Source organism: Bolinopsis microptera, chromosome 10 (assembly GCF_026151205.1).
Source record: "Bolinopsis microptera isolate Bmic1 chromosome 10, MBARI_Bmic_1.0, whole genome shotgun sequence".
Lineage (NCBI taxonomy): Eukaryota > Metazoa > Ctenophora > Tentaculata > Lobata > Bolinopsidae > Bolinopsis > Bolinopsis microptera.
Window position 1 is genome coordinate 8,730,949 of NC_087081.1, and position 24,145 is coordinate 8,755,093.

Consider the following 24,145-nt stretch of genomic DNA (forward strand, 5'->3'; position numbering starts at 1 on the left):
TTTTCCCCCCTTCTCTTAAACCAAAAATTGTCTCCTTTTGTCTTCTGTAAACTAAAAACCGGCTCTTTGCAGGGAAGTTGGTAAAATAGTTTGCTTATGTTTTTTAAAGGGCCCAAAGGCCCCCTTTCACGCTCCCGTACAGCTAGGGTTTTACATTTAAAACTTCCGTATGAAACTTACCCCAAAATTTTTCTGTTTATGGGCGACCCATCAAAAGGGTTTAGACTCCTAGAAAAGCCTTTATTGGACCCTTTGAAGGGTTTGATTTGCAGGGTCTTTCAGGGAAAAACAAACCCCTTCAATCCCTACGCAAAAACAGTAAACCCTTTTTAAATGTTTCACCCGGGGAAAAAACCCTCCAAATTGAAACTAGATTTTTTGCTTTTTCCCCCAAATTTGTTCTTTTTGCCAAATGTTGCAAATTTTTCGCAAAAGTTTTGAAAAATTTCAAACTTTGCTATCTTAAAACATCCCTGGGAGGTGAAAATCTTTTCAAAAAACCTCTCACAAAGATTTCCCATCGCATCCAAAGCTTTTCATTTAAATTTTTCCATCTTCGGGGTCAAAAATTGTCCGTCCCTGTTCCCAAAGGGCAGGGGGAATCCCCTATTTCCGTTTATTGTGGGGGGTTTTAGTTGCCCTTCGAAAAACATCTTGTGGTTGACATTTTTTTGGGCAGAAAAAATTGTGCTTTTTTCCGTTCCCTCCCGGGGCAATCCGGGGTTTCCCCCTCACCCCGTTATTTTGTGGGAAAGGGACATCCCCTCACCTCGTTCACTTTGGGTTTTGGGTAGCCCTCGGCCAAAGGGTTTTGTAAACCCCCGACGGAGAAAAAACTGAAGGCTAGTTCGGGGAAACCCCCCTTGCACTCCATTGTTTCTCGGCTCAAATCTGTGGATGGGTTTTCTTTGGGCCTTTAACTGACAGGTGTATGATACGGGGCCCCGTTTGGGGGGGCAAGTTTGGTGAGGGTTTCAAAGGGGTTTGGGTTGTTTGGAAAGAAGTTGTAAAAGTAGGGCCCTGGGAAGGGGCTCCGGGGTAAAATACCCGATGATTCTGGGCCGGGGCGGAGTATCTTCTTTCGTCCACAAGAGTGAAATTATTTTCAGTTGTACTTTTGGGATTTAACGTGCCGGGCCAAGGCCCTTTGTTACAGATAACCCCCATAGGTTTTGATTGTTTAAAAGTTTCCCCACATTGCACCTGTAACAGTCAAACTTTCAGATCACCACCCTTTTCAGTTGGGGTGAGTGCCCTCCCTCTCTCGTGCCCAAAAGTAAAAATTGGTTAAAATTTGGGGCATTTTTTTCCTCATCCACCCCAGTTTTTGGCGGGCGTTTCCCGTTCCCAAATTGCCTACTTGTGTTCCAAACCCCCGGGGTTATCTTTGTTCCCCAAAAAGTTATGGGTCTTTAGGTATAGTGAACGTTTGGGTTTTATATGGCACGTTTTACGTTTACAGAACTTTGTTTTTCCCGGTATTGTCAATTTTAAAATTCCCCACCCCCTTTGAATGTGTCCGCAAACCCCGTAAAAATTGGGGTCATTTGGGCAGAGGGGGTCGTTTTGAGGGTCAAATTCATTTTTCCCCCTGTTTAGTCCGGATCGTTTTTTGTAGAGTTCCAAATGAGGAAAAAAGGGTTTTCAGAGCGAGGGGGCACTTAAAAGTATCTTTCCCCATTTTTTTTCAGGTACTTTTTTTCATCCCCCCAATTCCCCAAATCGCAGCTTTTCTTCTTTTTTTTGGAAATAACGTCAAGGGATTATTTTTTGTTTTTGTCAATTTTTTTTCCTTGGCCCGCCCTTTTCGATGGGGTTACAAGAAAAAATTACGCAATAAGAGGATTTTTTTTTAAAAAAAACAGTTTGAATAAAAAAAATTTTTTAAAACTTTTCAGGGGGGGGGAGGCCCCCCCCCAAAGTTTTAGGTAGTTTAAGGGCCCCGAACCAGGTAAAACCCCATTGTCCCCCACTTACTGTTTTTCTTCGGTTTTAATTTTTTCGTAAAAAAAATATAATAAAAATATTCGATGAGTTTTAAAAGGGGAAATAAATTTGGCCCGGAAAAAAAATGGATTTGTTTTTGACAGGTGGGACAGTGGGGGGAAAAGTGTTGACGTTTTAAATTGCTGTCCAAACACTAAAAACGCTTTGTAACCCTGTAACCCCCCCGGGAACCCCCCCGTTTAAAACCCGGGTGTAGGGGCTGGTTTGGTTTAGCTTTCCCGGTGGTAACTCTTTAACCTTTTGTTGGATCTACATAACAACCGCTATCTCATACAACTGGTAACAACCCAGCTTTAGTACTATTTGTTTTTGTTTCTTCAAAGAAAATTTAAGATTCTGAACTGATCAAGTTTCAAAATGAGCGCCTCAAAGCGTTGCGTTGTGAATAAACCAGTAGCCACCACGACACTAGCTTGTATCCTAGTTGTACAATTCGTTGCCGAATCGCATCGTCAATCAGGAAATTTAATTTTTGCGGGGGTTTTTTAAAAATTCCCAAAGGAAAAAAGGGTTTTTTGTCGGTAAAAAATTTAAATTTAAATTTTTAATCGGGGAGCTGGAAAAAAAATACCCCCTTTTAAATTGGGGTTCGCTTTGGGATCTCGAGGGAAACCGACTTAAATTTTATATGACCCAAATAAGCAATTTTCTGGGTACCCCTTTTTTCGGAAAACACGCCCTTTTTGCCGCGCCCCTATCGCGACCCCCCCTATAAAATTTTTAGCTTCTGATTGAGGGTAAAAGAACTCAGGATGAAAAAAAAAATGTGCCCAAGAAAGCATGTTTATATTGTTTTCTATGAAATAATTAAGTCCTTTACTTAAAAAAAACAAATTTTTCCGGGAATTTAATTTAAAAATTTTATTTAAAAATAAATTTTTACCCCTTGCAGTGACCATATTTCGAGGGGTAAAAAAAAGGGGTTTTCCCAAAACTCAATTTTTGAAGTTGTTTGACTTTAAACCCCTGTCTATCTCATCAATTGTTTTTTTTACCCTTTTAATTTCCCCAAAATGAGCGTTTATAGCTTCGTAGGAAAACTGAGATTTTTTGTTTTTAAACGTGTCAATCGTACTTGCGTGGGTACAAATATGGTTTGAACCCTTTTAAAAACTCAGAACTGAAGGGCTGTAGCCCCAAGGGGGGACCTAAGATGTGAATTGTATTCGTACGTCTTATTTAAAAAAACCCGTACCCATTAAAGTACTTTTTTTTAAAAATTTTTTTAAAAATCAGGGGGTTGGAAAATTTTTCAAAATACGCGAATTTTATGGTATTTTTTTTTAAAAAAATATTAATTTTTAAAATTTTGGGAAAAAGTTTTTTAAACAGGTTTCAGTCTAAAAACAATTTTTTAAAGTGAGTTCAATGTTCAGACATGGTCCAGAAGTTTTTTGCAGGGTTAAAATTAGGACGCAAAGAAATAAGGGCCCCGAAAGTATGGGAAATTTCCCCCCCTGGCCCTTTTTAAAATTTGATCGTCGGGTTTCATGTTTCCCCAAAATTTCCCCTTTTTACTGGGCCGTGAAATTTAACTTTTTTAGGATGTAGCAATTAAGAGTACCCCGGTAGTGTCCCCGTTCTAAAATCAGGATTCAGAAAAAAGGTTTTTGGGTTTGAAGCTCCCCCAATGGCTGGGGGTACCTCAAGTGACCAAAAGGGCAGGTTTCAGAAAAAAGGGTGCGGTTTGACCCGTGTGACAGGGGTGACAGTTTTACGTTGGGACGGGGGTGACGTTTTGGACAGTGTGAAAATGTGACAGGTTTACAGTTTGGGAAATTTGGATAGATTAGGAGGTATGGTGTTTAAGCTAAAACCTTGAATTCCCCCCATTTAAGTGAAAAAGTAGGTTTCAAAAAATACTGTGCTTCTTGTCCGGAAACCGGGGGATCAATTTTGATGAGAACATTTAAAAAAGTTTCCCTTTTTGGTTTCTCCGATATTAAAAAAATGGTATTTTGAGGTTTTCTTTTTCAAAGGAAGGGGTCTATCAAAAAACCTACTCTTATTTTAGTTTCGGGGAAGGGGAAATTTTTTCTACAGAGAGAACCTGATCCCCCGGCACCCCCGGCGCCCCCCCCCCACCCCCCACCCCCGTGGCCTCTATTAATCTTTATTAATCTACGAAAATGATTTCCGTGAACAACCTCGAATATGTGAGTTAGAATTAACCCAAATATCAGGGACACAAATGACTATTTCAGGATTTAAGAAATTAAACTTTCAACACTGATAACATTCAGATTCTTGCCAAACAATCGAATATGTTTCTAACGTTAATTCAACTCTCTAGAAGGCATAGTAGTGGGGAATGAGGGAGATGAGGTGACGATCCAGATAAAGTGTTCCGGCAGACCTGACTCTGTGCAGTGGACAAGACAACCAAACACAGGTTAGCACGTGATCGTTATGACTGATATGTAGCTGAGTTTGCTTAGTAATTCAAATTGCTGCAAGTACGTGACTGGTCCCGTGACAGGTGTAATTATAATATTCATGGTAAATGAACAAGAAATTGTTATGGAGTTCCTTTATATTACCAATAGCTGCTATGGTATTGAAGTTTGCATGACGGGAGCAAAACAAAAAAACTACCCTAGCAGCTAGGTTAAGTCAAATAAGCACATCAATGCATAAAGTTTTACTCGGCACAGTGTCCTTCGTGAGGTCATTCTGGGCTAGAATCATTTGATTTTAGGTGCCCACTTTTATCAGTACTTCAACCCTGGCCTAGGTGGTAAAATTTCCAAATTGCCCTCCGGCGCAAATATATGATTTTTCTATTCACCTCAGCTCCTGTATATTGTAAGACATTCAAGATAACATCAACAGCAGAATGGCCATATTTATATACAACTACCAGCACAATTAGGTCATCTTAGAAATCACAAGCAACCCGCCGGGCAGCTATCTCTAGCTAAGCTCATTTCAGTACCCGTTGAATATAATATGTGCCCACTTTTATGTCAGTACAAACTCATCTAGCAAAGTCCAGCTGAAGCTACTAACAATTACCTCCAGCCCTATCCTATTATTACTTTTCCCTCCAATTTTAGCTCTTTCCACCGACCTCAATCTCATTTAGGAAACTCCAGCACTAGGTAACTGCAGCTCTAGCTTTCATCTGCTATTATCCTTTCCCTCCAATATTAGCTCTTTCCACTGACCTCAATCTCATCAAGCAAATTCCGGTTTTAGCAACCTTCAGTTACCTCCAGGCTCTAACTCTACCTTGTTGCTGACCTCTTCAACTAATTGTAGCTTCTAGCCTGCTAGCTATCACCAGTATCCTCCAAATCTAAATTTTATAGCAACTTTTTGCTTCCTTTTGCAAAAAGAGCTTTAATTGTAGGATGCTGATGCTATATGGATAGAGTAGAATGCAACTGGCATTGCTGGAAAATGCTAAAGTTACTTGAAGAACACAAATGGATGGAGCAGGAATTTATTGGCAGAAGAACTGGAATAGGAGGCTTCCAGTGGCAGCTGGATAGAGCTTATAGAGCAGAGGGTTAGGAACCGACCGGTCTAAGGTTTTGGCTGCCGGACCAGAAACGACCGGATATTTCGGTTTGCCGCATTTTGCCGGACCGGAACCGGGTAATAAGAAGAAGAAATTTAAGGCTGTCGGAAATTGCCGGAAAATTGAGATTAATCCTTGATTGGGGGTTTTCATTACTGACTTACTGACTTAAGTCGGCTTCTTGGTCCGAGCAACTACAATTCCTCGCCACACGTCGCGGTCAAGCATAACAGATCTTATCTCTTCAACACAGGAAAGGCTGGTGTCCTTCTTTAGCATGTCCAGAAACGTAAGGTGGGGCCTCCCCGGTCTCCTGTATCCATGCTGAGGGTCCCAGAACAGAAGTTGGTTTGCCAGAAGGTCGTCATGCCTGGCTACATGTCCAGCCAGTCTCATTCTTCTGGAGGCTATCATCGCTGATGGCTTGGGGATGTTGCCGTATAAATCACTGTTGTTGATGATTTGTGGCCAACGTATGTTCAAGGCCATCCGGAGCATTCTAGTGTAGCATCCATTGATCCGCTTAGTCATGGATTGGCTTATCGTCCAAGCTTCAGAGCCGTACAGGAGTACGGGCTCAACCGTTGCTCGAAAGACACGGATCTTTAAGTCCCTGCGCATTCCAGACTTCCAGGTTGTCTTTAACTGATGACAGGCCCCCCATGCCTTTGCTTTCCTAACATCAAAGTCCTTCTCCGCACTCATTATTCTGCTTCCAAGGTAGACAAAGTCATCTACTTGCTCTATCTCCTGCCCACTTGCTGCTTTAATGACGGTAGAGTCAGACTCAGAGAGATTGACTCTGATGTACTTCGTCTTACTCTCGTTGAGGTGCAGTCCAACGGAGTTAGCAGCCAGCTCCACACTGAGGAGAAGATCTTGCGCTTGCTCTGCGGTGTCTGTTGTCAGTGCAAGATCGTCAGCAAAGTCGACATCTGTCATCTTAACTGCTGGGTATCTCCTGCTTCTTCTGGGGTTGACAGTGAAGCCCAGATCTTTGCCTCTAAGTGCTGTTGTCATCACATAGTCAATGACAATCACGAAGAGGTAGGGCGCCAGTGTATCTCCCTGCATAACTCCAGCAAGTATAAGGAAAGCTTCAGTCAGACCATCCTCCGTGATGACTCGTGCCATGGTGTCCTTGTACATAGCATCTATCAGCCTAACAATGGGCTCTGGTATCCCATATGCCAGGAGTATCTTCATCAATATACCCCTATGAATGCTATCAAAGGCCTTCTTAAAATCGATGAACAAGAGAAGGGCGGTCAGGTTTTTGTCTCTAGCCCCCTCCAAGATCCTCCTTAGACACAGAATGTGGCTGGTGGTACTGCGTCCCTCCCGAAATCCGTTTTGATTGATCCTCAGGATTTTCTCCATCGCTGGTTTGATTCTGTTAAGGATCATACGATTCAGGGTCTTACTAACAATGGACGTAAGAGCGATTCCTCTGTAGTTATCCACTTTAGTTAGATTTCCTTTCTTTGGCACAGGCACGATGTTGAGTTGCCGCCATTGATCAGGGATTTTTCCATCAACCAGAGCGCTGTTACAGAACTCTAGAATCAGGTCGTCCATGTCCACTCTTTTGAGAATCTCTGGAGCTATGCCATCATCACCATAGGCCTTACCCTCCTTGATCTGCTTCCTCGCCTCCGCTAACTCCTCCCTGCAAAACAGACCAGTCTCTATATCCTGCTGGGGGTGGATGGTTTGGATAACTATTTCCTGGTCAGGTACAGATGGTGGTTGACCCAGGAGCTTAGTGAAGTGGTCCTTCCAGCTCTTCAATCTCCCCTCTGCACTACCTCCATCAACCAGGCTGCATGGCTTGCTTTTCCTGCCATTTATGTCATTAATAAGGTCCCAACTTTCCTTATTCTTGCACCTGTCAGCAGCATCCTCAGCCCGCCTGATCCGAGAAACAAGAGTCTCCTCCTCAACCTCTTTGTAGCTCACTGCAAGTGCATCCTTGCACTCCTTAACTACCTCTCTACTCTTCTCTGTAGGATTCTCATGATATGCGTCTTTGGCCTGAAACAGAGTTCTCCTCCTCTCCGATACCCTAGGATCTTGGGAGGGGTTGTTACGTTGTCTTCTTGGGATGGGCTTAAGCAACTTATGATTGGTTGCTTTCACGGCATCCATAAGCTTTCCGTACTGGATCGTGGGATCGTTCTGCTCACTAGATTCTTCCTCCAGTAGCATAGAGAATCTGTTTTTCACCTCCACAGAATACAAGGCTTGCAACTCCTTATTCTCTTTGAGCAGTCTGTAGTCATATCTTACTACTCTAGGTGCATTCTGGCACTTTCGCAGGCTGAGTTTGACTGAACTAACTACTAGACGGTGGTCCGACCCAAGAGAGTTAAAAGAATTGGAGACAACAGTGTCCTTGACTGAGTTACGCCACTTCTTCCTTATCAGGATGTAATCAATCTGACTCTTGCTCAGTGTTCCGTCAGAGAGATACGTCCATAGTTTACTGGGACGTTTCTGGAATCGGTGGTTAGTTGCCTCAAGGTTTCCCTCCAACAAAGTATCCCTGAGAAGCGATCCGTTTCTGTTGGATACTCGATGCCAGTACCAACCTGAATCCTCCTCATTCAATCTGCTAAGATGGGCGTTAAGATCACCAACAACCATTAGCAGATGATGGGCTGGCACCTCTCCTAATGCAGATCTTAGTCCCTCGTGAAAGTCCTCTGCCTCTTCATTTGATGCTGCTTCAGTGGGACTGTACACCGTTATTACTGTAAGCCGTGGGTTTCCATCAAAGGATATGAGAAAAATTCGCTTCCCAAACGATTTCATGAGACTCACTGCTTTGTAGGCCTGCTTGGTCAGCATAAACCCAACTCCACCAGTAGCAGCTTGTCGGGTGTTTCTCCAAGCAGGTGTGGTCACCAGGTGCACACCCTTCTCAAAACTCTGGATCTTGATCTCCTCCTCATGCACAATCCGGTGCTCTTGTACCCCTAAAACTGCAACTCTACTCTCAAGGAAGAGCGATGCTAACTCTATCCTCTTATACTGTTCCCTAACAGTACGAACGTTCAGTGTCCCGATGAACGTTTTCCTACTACACGACACAACGCTGCCACTATTACTGCTCTTCTTTTCCGGTTCTGTACTTATCCTGTTGTGTTGTGTTGGGTACGACAGTACATCATCGCCTGGCCCTCCCAGATTGGGATTTAAGCCAACCAAGTCATAAAACTGCCGACCCTCCACAAGATTCGTGTTAGGGGCTTTAACCCTAGTGCTGTATAAATTCATCATAGTTGTTTTTCAAATAGCTAAATGACCCCATGGAGTCCCCTCCATGGTGGCAAATGGTCATTTCCCAAAGCCACGCTACCGGAACATTTGGGTTTGAACCGCAGGAACATCAACTTGAGTTGAACTTTTTATCAGACTTTAACCAATCGAACTGTCTGCTCAGGGTAAATGATGTGGTGAATTCTTCTTCTTCTTCTTCTTCTTCTCCGACACTACCCGAAGGTAGCCACTCCTGTCCCTGAGCTAGGGGGGCTAGGGTGTCAGCATAAGCTAAGCTTTTGCAGGAGCTAGCCCTCTCCCTGACTGCCCGTTACCCCGGGTATGGGGGGTCATCCTTTCCACCAGAGCGTGGTCCAATCATTTGGGTCGTAGTGGAAAGTCAGAGGATATAATGACCAACACCTCCAGCTGATGCTCCGCACCTCTCTTCTTCAGAGGCTAGGAGTTCGAGAGACAACTGACGTTCCTATCTTGTCTCTCCGGGGGTCAGCTATCTACCCGTCGCCCATCCTGATTCTTGCCTGGAGTTCACCACCATCCATCGTCCAGTATCCAGTCTTCACCACGTGGAGGCATCAGGAGGACTTGTTGCAGAGAGGCTAAGGTCGACTTATTCGACTAGGTACTGACAGGGGGGCACTAGCGGGGTACCTCCGATTCACAGCCCTGGCTTTTATAGTGAGAGCACAGAACTGCTAGTCAGCGGTGATCTTTTTGATCACCTACGCATCTACAACCATTGGAAGACTAAAAAAGTCATGTGGATACAATGAGAAAGTGCTTACAGTCCGACTAACTGTGTCCATGCCCTGTTTAAAATTTCAACCAATTTTCTGCTCTGCGATCAGCAGTCGCTTATTGATATGTTGTGCGAGCAGTGCAGAGGTCACAGATTGATCTGCGGTATGAGCAGAGCTAGAAACGAGTTGGAATAAAATCAAAACGCACGTTGTAAGTATTCACTGCGCTTTGCATAGCACAAATGTACAAATTGCTTTAGAAGTAAAGCCCAAGATCCAGCAGCCAGCTCTCATAAGTTCGTGGCGTCGATGTAACCGAGGATAATGTCCAAAGTTTGGCATAATGGCCTTGACATAAGGGGAGTTAGCAACGGGTTTGCTAATTGCTTACCACAATTGTAAAGCAGGTACCCTCTGCTTTAAATGCTCATAAATAAAACATAAATGGTAGCTGTTTTGACTGGGGGGGGGGGGGGTCATGTTTTTTGTCCGTTTGGCAGCTATATTTTCAAAACGGACAAAAAATAAAGCGGACAAAAACGGACAAAAACGGACAAAAACGGACAAAAAATAACAAAAATGGAAATAAAATTTATATGCTTCCTCCTCTTCCTCCTCCTCCTCCTCCTCCTCCTCCTCCTCCTCCTCCTCCTCCTCCTCCTCCTCCTCAGTCATCCTCCTCAGTCATCCTCCTCCTCCTGGGTCCTCCTCCTTCTGAGTCCTCCTCCTCCTCCTCTTCATCCTCCTCCTCTTCCTCCTCAGTCCTCAGTCCTTCTCCTCAGTCCTCCTCCTCATCCTTCTCCTCAGTCCTCTTCAGTCCTCCTCCTCCTGGGTCCTCCTCCTCCTCTTCATCCTCCTCCTCTTCATCATCCTCCTCTTCCTCCTCAGTCCTCAGTCCTTCTCCTCAGTCCTCCTCCTCAGTCCTCCTGCTCATCCTTCTCCTCAGTCCTCTTCAGTCCTCCTCATCCTTCTCGTCAGTCCTCCTCCTCCTCAGACCTCCCCAGTCCCCCTCCTCCTCCTATTCAGTCCTCCTCCTCCTCCTCCTCAGTTCTCCACCTTCTCATTCCTCCTTATGAGTCCTCCTCCTCCTCTTTCTCATGAGTCCTCCTCCTGGGTCCTCCTCCTCCTCCTCCTCCTCAGTCCTCCTCCTCCTCCCTCTCAGTCCACCTCCTCAGTCATCCTCCTCAGCCATCCTCCTCAGCCATCCTCCTCAGTACTCCTCAGTCCTCCTCCTTCTCAGTCCTCCTCAGTCCTCCTCCTCCTGGGGGGGGGGTCATATTTTGTATCCCTTTTTTCCGTTCGGAACCATATATTTTCAAAACGGACAAAAAATAGAGCGGACAAAAACGGACAACAAAATAACAAAAATGGAAATAACATTTAGATGCTTCCTCCTCCTCCTCCTCCTCCTCCTCAGTCCTTCCCCAGTCCCCCTCCTCCTCCTCCTATTCAGTCCTCCTCCTCATCCTCCTCAGTTCTCCTCAGTCCTCCTCCTTCTCAGTCCTCCGCAGTCCTCCTCCTCAGTCCTCTTCCTCCTCCTGAGTCCTCCGGCTGGGTCCTCCTCCTAGTTCCTCCTCCTACTCCTCCTCAGTCCTCCTCCTCCTCCTCCTCTTCCCTCTCAGTCATCCTCCTCAGCCATCCTCCTCAGTCCTCCTCCTCCTCCTCAGTTCTCATCCTCCTCCTCAGTCCTCCTGAGTCCTCCTCCTCCTCCTGGGTCCTCCTCCTCTTCATCCTCCTCCTCTTCCTCCTCAATCCTCAGTCCTCCTCCTCAGTCATCCTCTTCATCCTTCTCGTCAGTCCTCCTCCTCCTCAGTCCTCCCCCAGTCCCCCTCCTCCTCCTATTCAGTCCTCCTCCTCAGTTCTCCTCAGTTCTCCTTCTTCTCCTCCTGGGTCCTCCTCCTTCTCTTCACCAGTCCTCCTCCTCAGTCCTCCTCATCCTCTTCATCCACTTCCTTCTCCTCCTCATCAGTCCTCCTTAGTCCTTCTCCTTAGTCCTCCTCCTCCTCCTCGTCGTCCTCAGTCCTCGTCCTCAGTCCTCATCAGTCCTCCTTCTCCCCAGTCATCATCCTCCTCCTGGGGCCTTTTCCTGGGTCCTCCTCCTCCTGGGTCCTCCTCAGTCCTCCTCCTCTTCCTTCTCCTCAGTCCTTCTCCTCCTCAATCCTTCTCCTTTTCCTCCTCCTCAGTCTTCCTCCTCCTCAGTCCTCCCCAGTCACCCTCCTCCTCCTCCTCCTCCTCCTCTTCTTCCTGGTTCCTCCTCCTGGGTCCTCCTTCTCCTCATCAGTCCTCCTCCTCTTCCTCCTCCTCCTGGGTCCTCCTGATCCTCCTCAGTCCTCTTCCTCTTTCTACTCCTCATTCCTCCTCCTCCTCAATCCTCCTCTTCCTCCTAAGTCCTCCCCACCTCAGTCCTCCCCCTACTCCTACTTCTCAGTCCTCCTCCTCATCAGTCCTCTTCACCAGTCCTCCTCCTCAGTCCCCCCTCCTCTTCCTCCTCAGTCCCCCTCCTCAGTCCCCCTCCTCCTCTTCCTCTTTTTCATCTCTCAATAATTTGTTCAATTTATAATTATTGTTGGTGTTATTGTTTACATAATTTATTGTTATATACTAAAATGTTTTTAAACGCATTTGAGTCTGACTCAAAATGTGCTCAAGAATCTTTGTGTTTAACAAAGTTTTACTCTCCAGTAATAAAACTTTTCATCCCTTTTTATGTTATTAAAAAATGTGTAGACTATTCTTTGTGCCTAATTGAGGATTAAAAGTTTGAGAAAGGACCATGGTCATTAACCGGGCTACCCATTTCTGCAGATAGCCTGTTACAAATTGTGGAGAAAATTTAAATAAAAAGTTACAATTTTTGTCCGTTTTTGTCCGTTTTTGTCCGTTTGGCAGCTATATTTTCAAAACGGACAAAAATTAACGGACAAAAACGGACAAAAACGGACAAAAAATAACATGATCCCCCCCCCCCCCTTTGACTCTCTGTGTTACACAAAATCTCACATGAACGTGTCTTGAACATTCGCTGACAGATAACGAGCGACTGTGGAGGCGTGGAATTCACTGGTCACTGAGAGCACTGACTGGATGCCCTTTAGCAAGAATTTAAACAGAAATATACATTTCAGGAACATTTAAAAAAGAAATTCCCCTCCCCAGGTACCAGACTACAACTCACTGCTGAGAATACTGTCCTAACCCTCCCCAGCCTATCCTCTCTGGATACTGGTTCCTACACAGTATCAGCTACTAATTCATACGGAACTGGTTCTCTGACATTTAATGTGGCGATGAACTCTGGTGACCCATCTGGTCCTATTTCTATTGTGCCAGTACAAGCTGATATAACTGCAGAGGTTAGATAGTAATGGTGGGGAGGTGATTATCTATTAATTGGTTGCCATATTTGCACCGTTAATATTCCACGGAGAAAATAAAGTAAATTTTTCGTACACCAGACATAACATGGCATTTTTGTCATTTATAACGTCGAAAAGTCTAAGTGATAAACATTAAAAAAGATATAACAGAGATAACTGCAAGAGTTTGCATGATTTGTTTATTTAAATCTGAGGTTATACTTTTAATTTTGGAGTAAGCATGAAACATTACATTTTACAATTTAAATTGCTAACTTGACTATTTTTTCACGCCAGGTAGGAAGCACGGTGGAACTAAGAGCACTAGTTCTCTACCCTACATTTCTAAACCGCAAGAACCTAATCTGGTCACGTGACGGAGTGAGTCTACCCCCAGGGAGGCGGTACTCTTTCTCTGAGAGTAACACTAACTTGGTAGTCGGACAAAGTGGCAGAGCCATAGCTTCACTCACTGTCGGCAGTGTTACACTAGCTGATTCTGGGCTTTATAAGGTGTTTTTCAGTGGTGAGTTTAAAAATACGTAGATTAAATTATTGGTTATTAGATGTCTTAAATGTTAATTTTTTATAATAATCGCACTTTTCTCAAAGTCAATATAATATTATCTTTATATTAGCTAAATCTTAAAATACATAAATTTCTTGGAATGAATGGGGAAATCGTCAATTTCACCATGTACGTATCCCACTAGGCAGTAATTGATAGCATATTATTTCAAGTTATTATTACTATTATGCACAGATCCGTGTCAGGTTGCATAAACAATAAACATATGGTTACATAGAAATATACACGATTTTCAAATTCAATATGGAATTCACTGGGTGCAGGTGGCGCTCGACCTTTCACTTCGCCATATCTGCATGCTTATAAACAGTAAAGACTGGGGAGTGGGGACCCAGGTTGTATGAAACATATAATAAAATAAGCCATCGCGGATCGAGAAATTGAGCGGCCATCCACAAAAGAAAAGCGGCCGCATTTCTTGTTCACGTTCTCCTGACTTCTTCTTGTCTCCCCTTATCTCCCCTTATCTCCCCGTATCTCCCCTGTCCAGGTTCGTACTACCAATCAGCTGCTGGAGAAATGAGATTAACCGTGTTAGAGTCTACAGATACCGTGTCGACAAACTCTATAGCAACCCTGTCCAGACTATCACCTCAAAAGATAGCAGTTTACACTGGTGCTCTCATAACACTTCAGGTAAAAATTCACAGGTTGAAGATTCAATTTTAAGGAAATATGATTTAAAATAATTCTGAAAATCACGTAAAAATCAGGGGAAGATACATATTACTGAAGTTGTACTCCTGACTACGACCTACGCCTGTCGCCTATTATCTTGTAATTTTTTTAAATCCATTAATCAGCATACCCTTTATAGTTTATACTCGGAAAGTATTTAGCAAAAATAGAACGCTACATTCTAAAATTGCATGCATTGTAAAATACATATGGTAATGGTATTACCATATGTATTGACTACCTTTCTTGTTCTGATGGACCTCCTTCTAGAGATGAGATTAGTTATGCTCTAAAGAAACTGAAGAACTGCAAAAGTGCAGGGGTTGATGAGATAACTAATGAACAACTTAAGTATGGTGGAAGTGCTCTTGTTGGCCAACTAGAGCTACTGTTTAAAAAGGTATGGGAGGAAGAGGTGATCCCTGAGGATTGGCTTAAAGGTGTTATAGTGGTTATCGGAAAGAAGGGAGACACCTCATACTGCTGCAATAATAGGGGTATAACTCTTAGGGCAACGTCTTCTAAGGTTCTTCAAATGGTTCTTCTCAAGAGGCTGGATGTTGGAATGGAGTGTCTTCTTAGGGAAAATCAGTGTGGGTTCAGACGGAACCGCTCATGTATTGATCAGATTTATTCCATCCGCACCATTATTCACAACTGCATTGAGTTTAACATTCCACTTTATGTTAATTTCATTGATTTTAAGGCAGCGTTTGATTCCATCAGAAGAGAGTTTATTTGGTCAAGCATGAGACACTATGGACTTCCTGAGAAATATGTTAGAATCTTTCAGGCATTCTTCAACGGAACCATGAGTGCTGTCAGGGTTAATGGTGAAATGTCTGACTGGTTCTCTGTTAATTCGGGCACTGGACAGGGTGATATCCACGGCCCCCCTGTATTTAATTTTTGTCTGAACTTTGGAATCTTTTTGGCCGAGGTTCACAAGGCAATCAGTCATGGTGCTGTACTGCAAAAGGAACTAAAGGGTGCAGATGAAAAAGTTATCATGGACAGTGACTACGCTGATGATCTGGCAGTGATGGACAATACTGAAGAAGGGCTGCAAGAGTCCACTGATCTTATAGCTTATTACACCTCTTATGCTGGGTTGAAGATCAACGCTAAAAAGACACAATGCATGGCGATCAGCAAGTGTGCGTCCCAGCGACCTTACACCGAAAGAGACAGTATAAAGCTAACAGTGGAGGGAGAACCTGTTGAACAGGTCAGCAACTTTGTTTATCTTGGTGCCAACATCAGTGGGGATGGTACCATTGACCGAGATCTTGACATCAGGATCCAGCGTGCTAATGGTGCGTTCCATCAGCTTTGGAAGATATGGAACAGTCGAACTATAAGAACGCCCACCAAGATCCGTATCTACAAGGCTGCTGTTATTACTATTCTGTTATATGGAGCCGAAGTGTGGAACACAACAAAGAAGCAGATGAAACGGTTTGAGGTCTTCCATCTGACCTCCCTGAGAAGAATCTTGAAGATAAAGTGGTTCTTCCATGTCACCAATGAAGAAGTTCTCAGGCGTGCTGGAATTAAGTCTATCGAAACTTTCATCGGTGCGGCTAGACTAAGGTGGTACGGACATGTTGTCAGAATGCCAGAGACGCGGTTTCCCAATTTCTTACTGGATTGGAAACCAAACTATGGAAAGAGACTGAGAGGACGACCCCGCAAAGGCTGGATGGCCTGTGTACTCGAGGATGCGGCTGAATTTACAGGTGTCGATAACATCAGCAGGGATGCAGTAAAACAGTTGGCTTTAAAGCGAGTGGAATGGAGGAACATGTTACGCCGTAGAAGAGATGTGTGTGATGCAGGCCACTCCAACGACTAGGAGGAGACCTCTTCGTGTAGCATGTATGTATGTATGTACAGGTGAGTTGAAAATAGTGTGTGGAAAGTAAATGTATTTTACAACCCATTTTGAGAGACCTCTGTAAGTTTACTTTGTCTCGTTTAATCGGCACTACGTTTCTCTAACCTAAGATTTTTAGTTTTGTCTTGAGAGTTGAGATGAAACACAATATAATTATAATTGTTATTTTTCTGATGTATAAACTAACAAATAAACGGCGTATTATTTCAAGAAATTAAATCGGTTTGAAAATACAACAACAAAATGCCACCAGCCCAGTTAAGTGCAGGAGATATACAGCAAACGTCGCGATTCCTTGATCACCGTAACCAAATTATGCCTCCTCTCACGTTAACATGTGGACCCCACAGCTATCCAGTTGATGTTCCAATTCCAGCTGTTTGCATCACTCGTTGTTGTTTTATATCTAGTCTCTGGATAAAAAGCAGTCCAAACTAATCCCATCACTTCAATATCAAACTTGTCCTTTGTCATATGACTAGGCGAGGTCATCCCAACCATGTAGTCGTGCATTTTATCACCATTCATAGAGGTGATAACGATAGGTGTACACACGAACTGGCATGCCGAGATATCAACCGTTGTAGATAGTCGTCCTGGATATCCAGTCCACGTTGTTGCACCATGTCCAGTAGATCCTACACAGGTGAGAAGACATGGGAGAGGGTTGGTAGGGGTGTTTCCGGTCTGATCCTTTATCATCTTCGTCTCATTCCCCTTGGAGGGTGTCAGGAGGAGCAAGCTCAGACCAACAATCTGCAACACTCTTGTATTCATTGTCATCGCCATTATTACTGAAATATTGTGACAAAGTATTAAAATAGTTAATTATTCGGGTTATTGAGGTGGAGAGATACCTGCCAAGATAGATAAAATATCAAACAATTGGTGTAAAATAGAGAAGCTCAACCAGACTAGTCGAACGGGCTGTGATAAACTGTGCCTGCTCACAATTACTCGCACGTACACTCTATACAGTCTATACTCACCCAGCCGTATAGCGTCCGATCAAATACTATGTATTATATTGACTCTCGACAAAAAATGTCGCCAGCCAAGAGTCGTTGTGGAGCAAAGACGAATAACGCACGATGAGCAGTATCGTGAAATATATCAGTAATTAGTAGACTCAGGTCAACCCTCGTTGAACCTCACTTAAGCTAAACCCTACTAGAATCTAGTAGACTCGGATCAACCCTCGTTGATCCGAACAGCACTTAAATCTAACCCAGCGAGATCTGTACCCTACTCCAACACCTGTCACGATAAACTAGATAAAAGTTAGTGCTAAACGAACACGATAAACTAGAGCTCACCTCGTCCCTAAACTGTCTCTCTATCTTAAAGCCAAATGGGTTCTCATCGAAATACCGTCACTGCAGGCCCTGTTCAGTGTACGTGCTCTCCAGGACCTGACCCTTACAGATCCTGCAGTCCCGAAATGTCCGACATCAATGACCCTCCCGGGCAAACTAAATCTCAGTCCTATGACATTTCTTACCCCACTTTATATAATGTCCTGTTCGTGGTTTTATCCACAACCCCTCCCTGAGGGTCCCTCCAGTACCACTCGTCAACCCTTGTTACAATTTAATATACCATCTGCTTAATATACCATCTGCTTAGAAGTATTCTTTGATTTATCCCTAAACAAAGCTCTTAACCACCGGTAGCTTGGTACAAACAAAGGCTACTGATCACCTGTGATTCCACCGCAACAAAGGCTTTTCGAAACTCCCCTGCTCCAATCTTCTAGTCGTAACTCACCTATTGTCTACACTCTACCTGTGCTCGCCCCTCTAAATCCGTAGAAGAATTATTCTTCCAATTGTCAATATTATAATATAACTATATAATAATACAAATATTCACCATGTACAGATAATGAATAAAAGTAACCATGAAGAGTTTATTAAGATGTTAGATCTTACAAACATGTTAAATCTTCCTGGCGTTCCTGCTATTCTTTAATTAAGCCTTAAAATGCAATATTATTATAATTTATCAGCCACTCCTCCTGGTACATTCTGCGATAACATAATGATTCTTAATTAAACTCATTAAATACACAAAATATAATTAGTTTGACATTGACATTAAAATGGATTAAAATGCTCCCCATCTGGCTATTCTGGCCAATGGCATACAGCATATGAACTAGAGTAATCATGTTGTAGCTAGTGCTACAGCAGCTCTCAAATCCTCTTTTTATCTACAGGTTTCCACTGGTCCAGATACCAGGTCAGATAGTCGGACAACATGGACCAAGGTACCCGGTACCATATCTCCTTACCGGTCTAGTTACCGTGACAACGGGAGAACCCTTGTCATCACAAGTGCCATTGTCAGTGATACTGGCACTTACAGGTATTGTACAAATTGATAGATCTAGCTTCTTTAAAAAAACTTTATCTCTTTAAAATACTATCAGTACAAGCTTCATCCTGGTCACGTGTCTGGTCACGTGCCTGATCCGATAAAGTGTGAACAATCGCGATCAGTAAATAAAGTGTTCATCATCGTACCGGATACTACCGTCAGCAAGTTCGTACAGGGTGTTTTGTAAAAACCACCCTGTACAAACACGTATTGATTTGCCTTCAAAAATAAAATACATTATAAATCCAAAATGACTCTACAATGTACTCTACAATACAGATGTCTGTTCTTGCAAAACCCGGTGAGCCTAAGTTAACATGTTCTAATTCAGGGTATCAGCTGAGCGATCAAATTCGATAGAGTTTCAAGTATCGGTAATAGACAGTGAGAGAGGCCAGAACCAAGCCCAAACCAATTCTGATATCACCGTCACGCCAGTCAACTCCAACGTGTACGTAAACTTAGGTGAGCACCAGAGTTAACATTGCGGGCTAGAACCCGCGCTGTGGGTGGTCCAAAACTAACTTAATGTGAACATGATAATGTGGGAACTCCAGATCTTTTTAATTAGAACATTCCATCAATGATTTAAGACGGCAATTAATTCTGAACCACCCTCTAGAATCTTATTTACAAGCAGTACACCAGTTAGTTAGCCACCTGAATTCTCCCCGATTAAATTCAGCTTGTTTCCTAACAAGTAGTATCCAGGAGAGACAGCGACCCTGTCAGTGTTGGTATCTGGTACTGAGTCGGTATCTTCTCTTGATGTGCGGTGGGAGAAGTGTAACCAGATGGGGCTGTTTTGTAGCAGGATCACTCATAACAAGGATACTTACTTTAACTACAACACACAGGTATGGACACTTCCCTTTACTCCAGTAGCAAGGTGGAGTGTGCACTTCAATGTATAAAGTTTTTGCTGCTGAATCGGGTTAAATAGGTCATTGGTAACTCAAATCACCGAACGCTGCATGTTGTGTCGTGAGTGGCGTAACGTTGCCTGTTGGCGCCCTCCCCCCTCCCCCCGGTCGAAAATGCGCCCCCCTTCAGGCACTCCCTCCCTTTTAGGCGCCCCTCCCTGAAATTTAACAAATTGGGTTATTTCAGAAGATACGTCAGTATAATCTCCAAAAAGTGTGTTTCTAGAGCAAAACGCGCAGTTTTGCTAGTACCTCAGTTAAGTTTTTCAAAATTGTCCCACATTCAAAAGACGATTTTGGGCCCCCCTAAGATAGCGCCGCCCCCCCCCCCCCCCCCCCCGCATAGCGGGGTCTGCGGGGCCCTTCGTTACGCCACTGTTGTGAGTCCCAACCCTGTGGGACTCGCGACACAAGTGATATAATTAGGCGCGTATATGGGAATTTTGTATCTCAGCTTCTGAAGGTCTAGTCTTAGAGACTTAATCTTGGGCTTCAGAAAAACCGATTTTCACTGGGGTCCGATTAAACAAAAAATACTCTAGAAAGTAAGTGAAATCGAGTATGCAGTTTGGTGTCTACCATTTTTTTTTGGCACATGGTCCTTTGCAAGGACAAAAGGAAATCGCGGCATGTGAGGACCAAATTCGCGCATTCTCCTTTAAATCCTAGTATATCTTATTCTCTATGAATATATGGAACCAATCACATCCACAGCCTTCCGATTGTAGGTACGGACTCCGAAAAACCGATAAGATATTTTCGGCTCATAATGATCAGGGTAACATGGAACGTGAACAAAAGAAGTTTCCAGCATGAACCGTATAGAAGAGAAAAGTGATAGTAGAGAAAAGTGGTTTCTAGGAATCTACTTTCACAAGCATTTCTTAATTCTTAATAAATAAATATCTGCAGGATCGAATAATGCCAGTTTCTGTCAGATTTCTCTTCATTTCGTAAAATTTGTTACCCCGTAAAATTACTGTGACTGTGACTGTGACTGTGACTGTGACTGTGACTGTGACTGTGACTGTGACTGTGACTGTGACTGTGACTGTGACTGTGACTGTGACTGTGACTGTGACTGTGACTGTGACTGTGACTGTGACTGTGACTGTGACTGTGACTGTGGCTGTGACCACTCACTCCCCAGTTGCGTGTGCAGAACGTAGCAGGCGGAGATGATGGTGTATACAGGTGTCTTGTGACTGGATTAGATCAGATTACCAGACAAGGTGATGTTACTTTGTCTATCACCGGCTCCTCCATCATCGTCACACCGGGTGGGAGTTTTTGTTATTTTATTCGAAATTAATTAATCAATGGGGTAAACTTAACAAGTTCGTGATCTCCTTTTCCTTTACAGATTTCACTACAGCACATGCATATTATTAGAAATTAAAAATGATGATATTACTATAAGATATCTGAATTGTTGAGTTGTCTGAGCTATACCACTGGAGTAATATAATATAATCACATAGACAAACTAGGCTCCTTGGTCTGCGGGATTTCCCAGATCAGTACCCGCACATTTATACTCATGAACATTCGCAGGATATTCATACATTAATCTCAGAGTGTCAACACTAAAAATTAACAACCAGTAACCCTTCAGAGCAAAGCAAGTTCAGTGTGGAAGTAGGACAGAAAGCCACTCTTCTAGCCACTATCACGGGAGTAACGTCACTCAGCAGCAGGGACATCACCTGGACCAAAAGTGAGACTTTTTAAGGCTGACTTCCGGTTACACTTCGGGTATTCGAGGCTAAAATCTGGTTAAAATCCCGTTATCATTGTTCCGTTTAGGATTTAAAAATCAATGTAACACATAAACTAACTGATAAACTAACTGATAAACTAACTGATAAACTAACTGATAAACTAACTGATAAACTAACTGATAAACTAACTGATAAACTAACTGATAAACTAATTGATAAACTAACTGATAAACTAACTGATAAACTAACTGATAAACTAACTGATAAACTAACTGATAAACTAACTGATAAACTAACTGATAAACTAACTGATAAACTAACTGATAAACTAACTGATAAACTAACTGATAAACTAACTGATAAACTAACTGATAAACTAACTGATAAACTAACCTTTAAGTAACATATAAAGATATAACTAACCTTGTTAAAAAGCCTGACTCCTCCCTTTTAGATGGTCACCTGGTGGACAGACAAAGGTTTACCACATCCTTCTACACTTCACCCTACAGGACCAGTATCGTATGTCAGAGCGTCTTCCTCAACGACGCTGGCAGCTACATCGTCACTGTCAAAACCACTGGTGAGGGAAACGGACATGTGTATCGTGTAAAGGATTGGAATGATGCCAAAAGTTGATTTTAGGTCTCATTTTTATTGTAATTTTATAGTGTCTTCTCCCCAAACGCTATGTAAGAATAATTGTTTCACCGCTTCAGATGGATCGGGGTACTCAGAAGTGGTACTGGAGGTTCTGGACGCTAACTCGATTGAGCTCACCACCTCTGATCTTAGTCTACGAGAGGGAGAGATAGCCATATTCAGGTAAACAAACCAAAAGAACACGTACTTTTCTCCAGGAAATATAGCAAATTCAAGTTACATAGAACGAGAAATGAGAACCAGTATTAAAATAAGTATTCAGGTGCGGATCACAGTGTACCCTTCCCCTTCTCTAACGGAAATAGAGTGGCAGAAAGACACCTTCCCCCTCAACACCGACACTTCATCCAACAAGTACCAGTTGTCAGCTGATAGGAGGACTCTTTCTGTCAACTTCCTCTCCCCTCGGTCAGTTAGTCTGCCTTTTGTTAATTACAGTCACAAAGGAATATAGGAAGAAATAAAATAGAATTGCAGCCACACAGAATAGGTATTAACACCTGATTAAGCACCTGAGGCTGAGTTCGGTTTTGTACGTTTTTTTTTGGACAAATAATTCCGATCTCAAGGCCATATCAAATTCACAAAAATTAAAGTTCAGTTAATGAATGTTCACTGTTTTCATGACATTTCCTTTCTTTGATTACACATAAATTTCGCTCCCACTAAATCGCTCGCCCAAATCTTTAAAAATTCTTGTGAATAGGCCCTGAAGGCATGAAAGTAATCTAATTTGGTGTTCCCTTGGAGAGTTACTGGCAATAATCCATTTTGGTCACGTGACAGGCTAGTAAAACACGGATTCAATTTTTTGGGCTCGGGTTACCGGTTAGGGTTGTGGTAAGGGTTATGGATAGCTTCGGGGTTAGGGTTGGGTTAGGGTTTGGATTAGGATTAGGGTTTATCATTATGTAAAACCGTATTGTTCGGCTGCAAAACAATAAAAACCAAAGTCACGTGATAATTTTTGGGCGAGCGAATTAGTAAGAGCCCATAAATTTACCAAACTTGTTTTCAGCGATTCAGGATACTACCGGTGTACAATAAGAAACTCAGTTTATATCTCTAACTCTAACATCCTTACTGTTATAGGTATTGGCTTTCTTCAATTATTGTCATCTTTATGGCTGTGAAGTGTGAGTCTCTTTGAAATTAATTTTCAAAAAGACACTTTGATCAGAAAATATTTATTTAGTTAATTTTACCTTAATTACAGGTTAATTTTACCTGGAAAACTTTTTTTTAAACACATAATGAGCTGTTGTTTCATTTGCACAACTCTTCAAAACTAAAACGTATTTCTCAGACAAGTTATTGGTTCGCCCGGTGAAGCCGACAGTGTACAGTGGATACCAGGACGATGTGTCTCTTTCTGTGATCGTGCAACCCGTGAGTTGTCATTCTCCTTTCTAATTATCTAATTATCTAATTATCTAATTATCTAATTATCTAATAATTTAATTATCTAATTATCTAATTATCTAATTATCTAATTATCTACTTATCTAATTATCTAATTATCTTATATCTAATTATCTAATTATCTAATTATCTCATCACTTTACCCAGTTCGCTGGTCTATGGCTCACTTTTCTGGGAGAAGAATTAAACGAATGGGTAAACAATTACTAGACTCAAATCATCAAAGTTGATGAGTTTGATACATCAAATACCACTTTCCGTGGTTGCCATACAGTTTAAATCCGCCCTAAAACAGTCGCAGCTTACGAGTAACTTTACAGGATGGTGGGTACATAGAAGGAACTGTTGACTGGTATAAAGGTGGAAACAGAGTGGTAGTTGGGGGCAGGATATCCAGGTCCCAGTGGGGCAGAACTATCTTCATCTCTAACGTAAGATAGTTTTACCATCTCATTTATGTACTAGTACTGTGCATGTTCTAGTTCTTTAGCAGGAACGTACTATTTGCTAAATAGCTACGTTTGTCTTCATTCTCCAAAACCTGGGAACTGAATGAAGTTACATTCAGTCAAACTCAATGAATCTGAAATATCTGTCATATCTAGTATAGAGGTATAGGATTGGAACGTAACCGGAAACTGATGATTTTTAGATATGAATATTTACTGGCTCGGTTTTAAGGATGTGCTGAACCATGATCTACAGGTAACAGAAGGAGATATAGACAGATGCACGGCCAGGTTAAACTACTTACTTACTTACTTACAGGTTACAGAAGGAGATATAGACAGATACACGGCCAGGTTAAACTACTTACTTACTTACTTACAGGTTACAGAAGGAGATATAGACAGATGCACGGCCAGGTTAAACTACTTACTTACTTACTTACAGGTTACAGAAGGAGATATAGACAGATATACAGTCAGGTTAAACTACTTACTTACTTACTTACAGGTTACAGA

General features: G+C 42.7%; 2 protein-coding genes and 2 long non-coding RNA genes across 4 annotated transcripts in view; 2 read left to right on the forward strand and 2 right to left on the reverse strand.

Moving 5' to 3' along the window:
- Positions 1 to 5,698: 5,698 nt before the first annotated feature.
- On the reverse strand, positions 5,699 to 8,809 carry LOC134821588 (uncharacterized). The gene has a single exon (XM_063832288.1). It carries the CDS (start codon positions 8,807 to 8,809, stop codon positions 5,699 to 5,701), a length of 3,111 nt encoding a protein of 1,036 aa, XP_063688358.1.
- Positions 8,810 to 16,273: 7,464 nt separating this feature from the next.
- On the reverse strand, positions 16,274 to 17,532 carry LOC134822275 (uncharacterized). Its single transcript, XR_010161161.1, has 2 exons — positions 17,389 to 17,532; positions 16,274 to 16,866 (listed from the first exon to the last, which is right to left on the reverse strand). It is a non-coding gene; the product is annotated as an uncharacterized LOC134822275 (long non-coding RNA).
- Positions 17,533 to 19,236: 1,704 nt separating this feature from the next.
- LOC134821805 (uncharacterized) lies at positions 19,237 to 21,072 on the forward strand. The gene is made up of 3 exons (XR_010161055.1): positions 19,237 to 19,308; positions 20,525 to 20,654; positions 20,990 to 21,072. It is a non-coding gene; the product is annotated as an uncharacterized LOC134821805 (long non-coding RNA).
- Positions 21,073 to 21,549: 477 nt separating this feature from the next.
- The window catches only part of LOC134821589 (hemicentin-1-like), a 41,024-nt gene continuing 38,428 nt past the window's right edge, over positions 21,550 to 24,145 (forward strand). The window contains exons 1-5 of the mRNA XM_063832290.1: positions 21,550 to 21,697; positions 21,815 to 21,920; positions 22,777 to 22,850; positions 23,065 to 23,147; positions 23,501 to 23,611. Coding sequence (XP_063688360.1) covers positions 21,550 to 21,697; positions 21,815 to 21,920; positions 22,777 to 22,850; positions 23,065 to 23,147; positions 23,501 to 23,611 — 522 coding nt within the window. The remainder of the gene's footprint in view (positions 21,698 to 21,814; positions 21,921 to 22,776; positions 22,851 to 23,064; positions 23,148 to 23,500; positions 23,612 to 24,145) is intronic.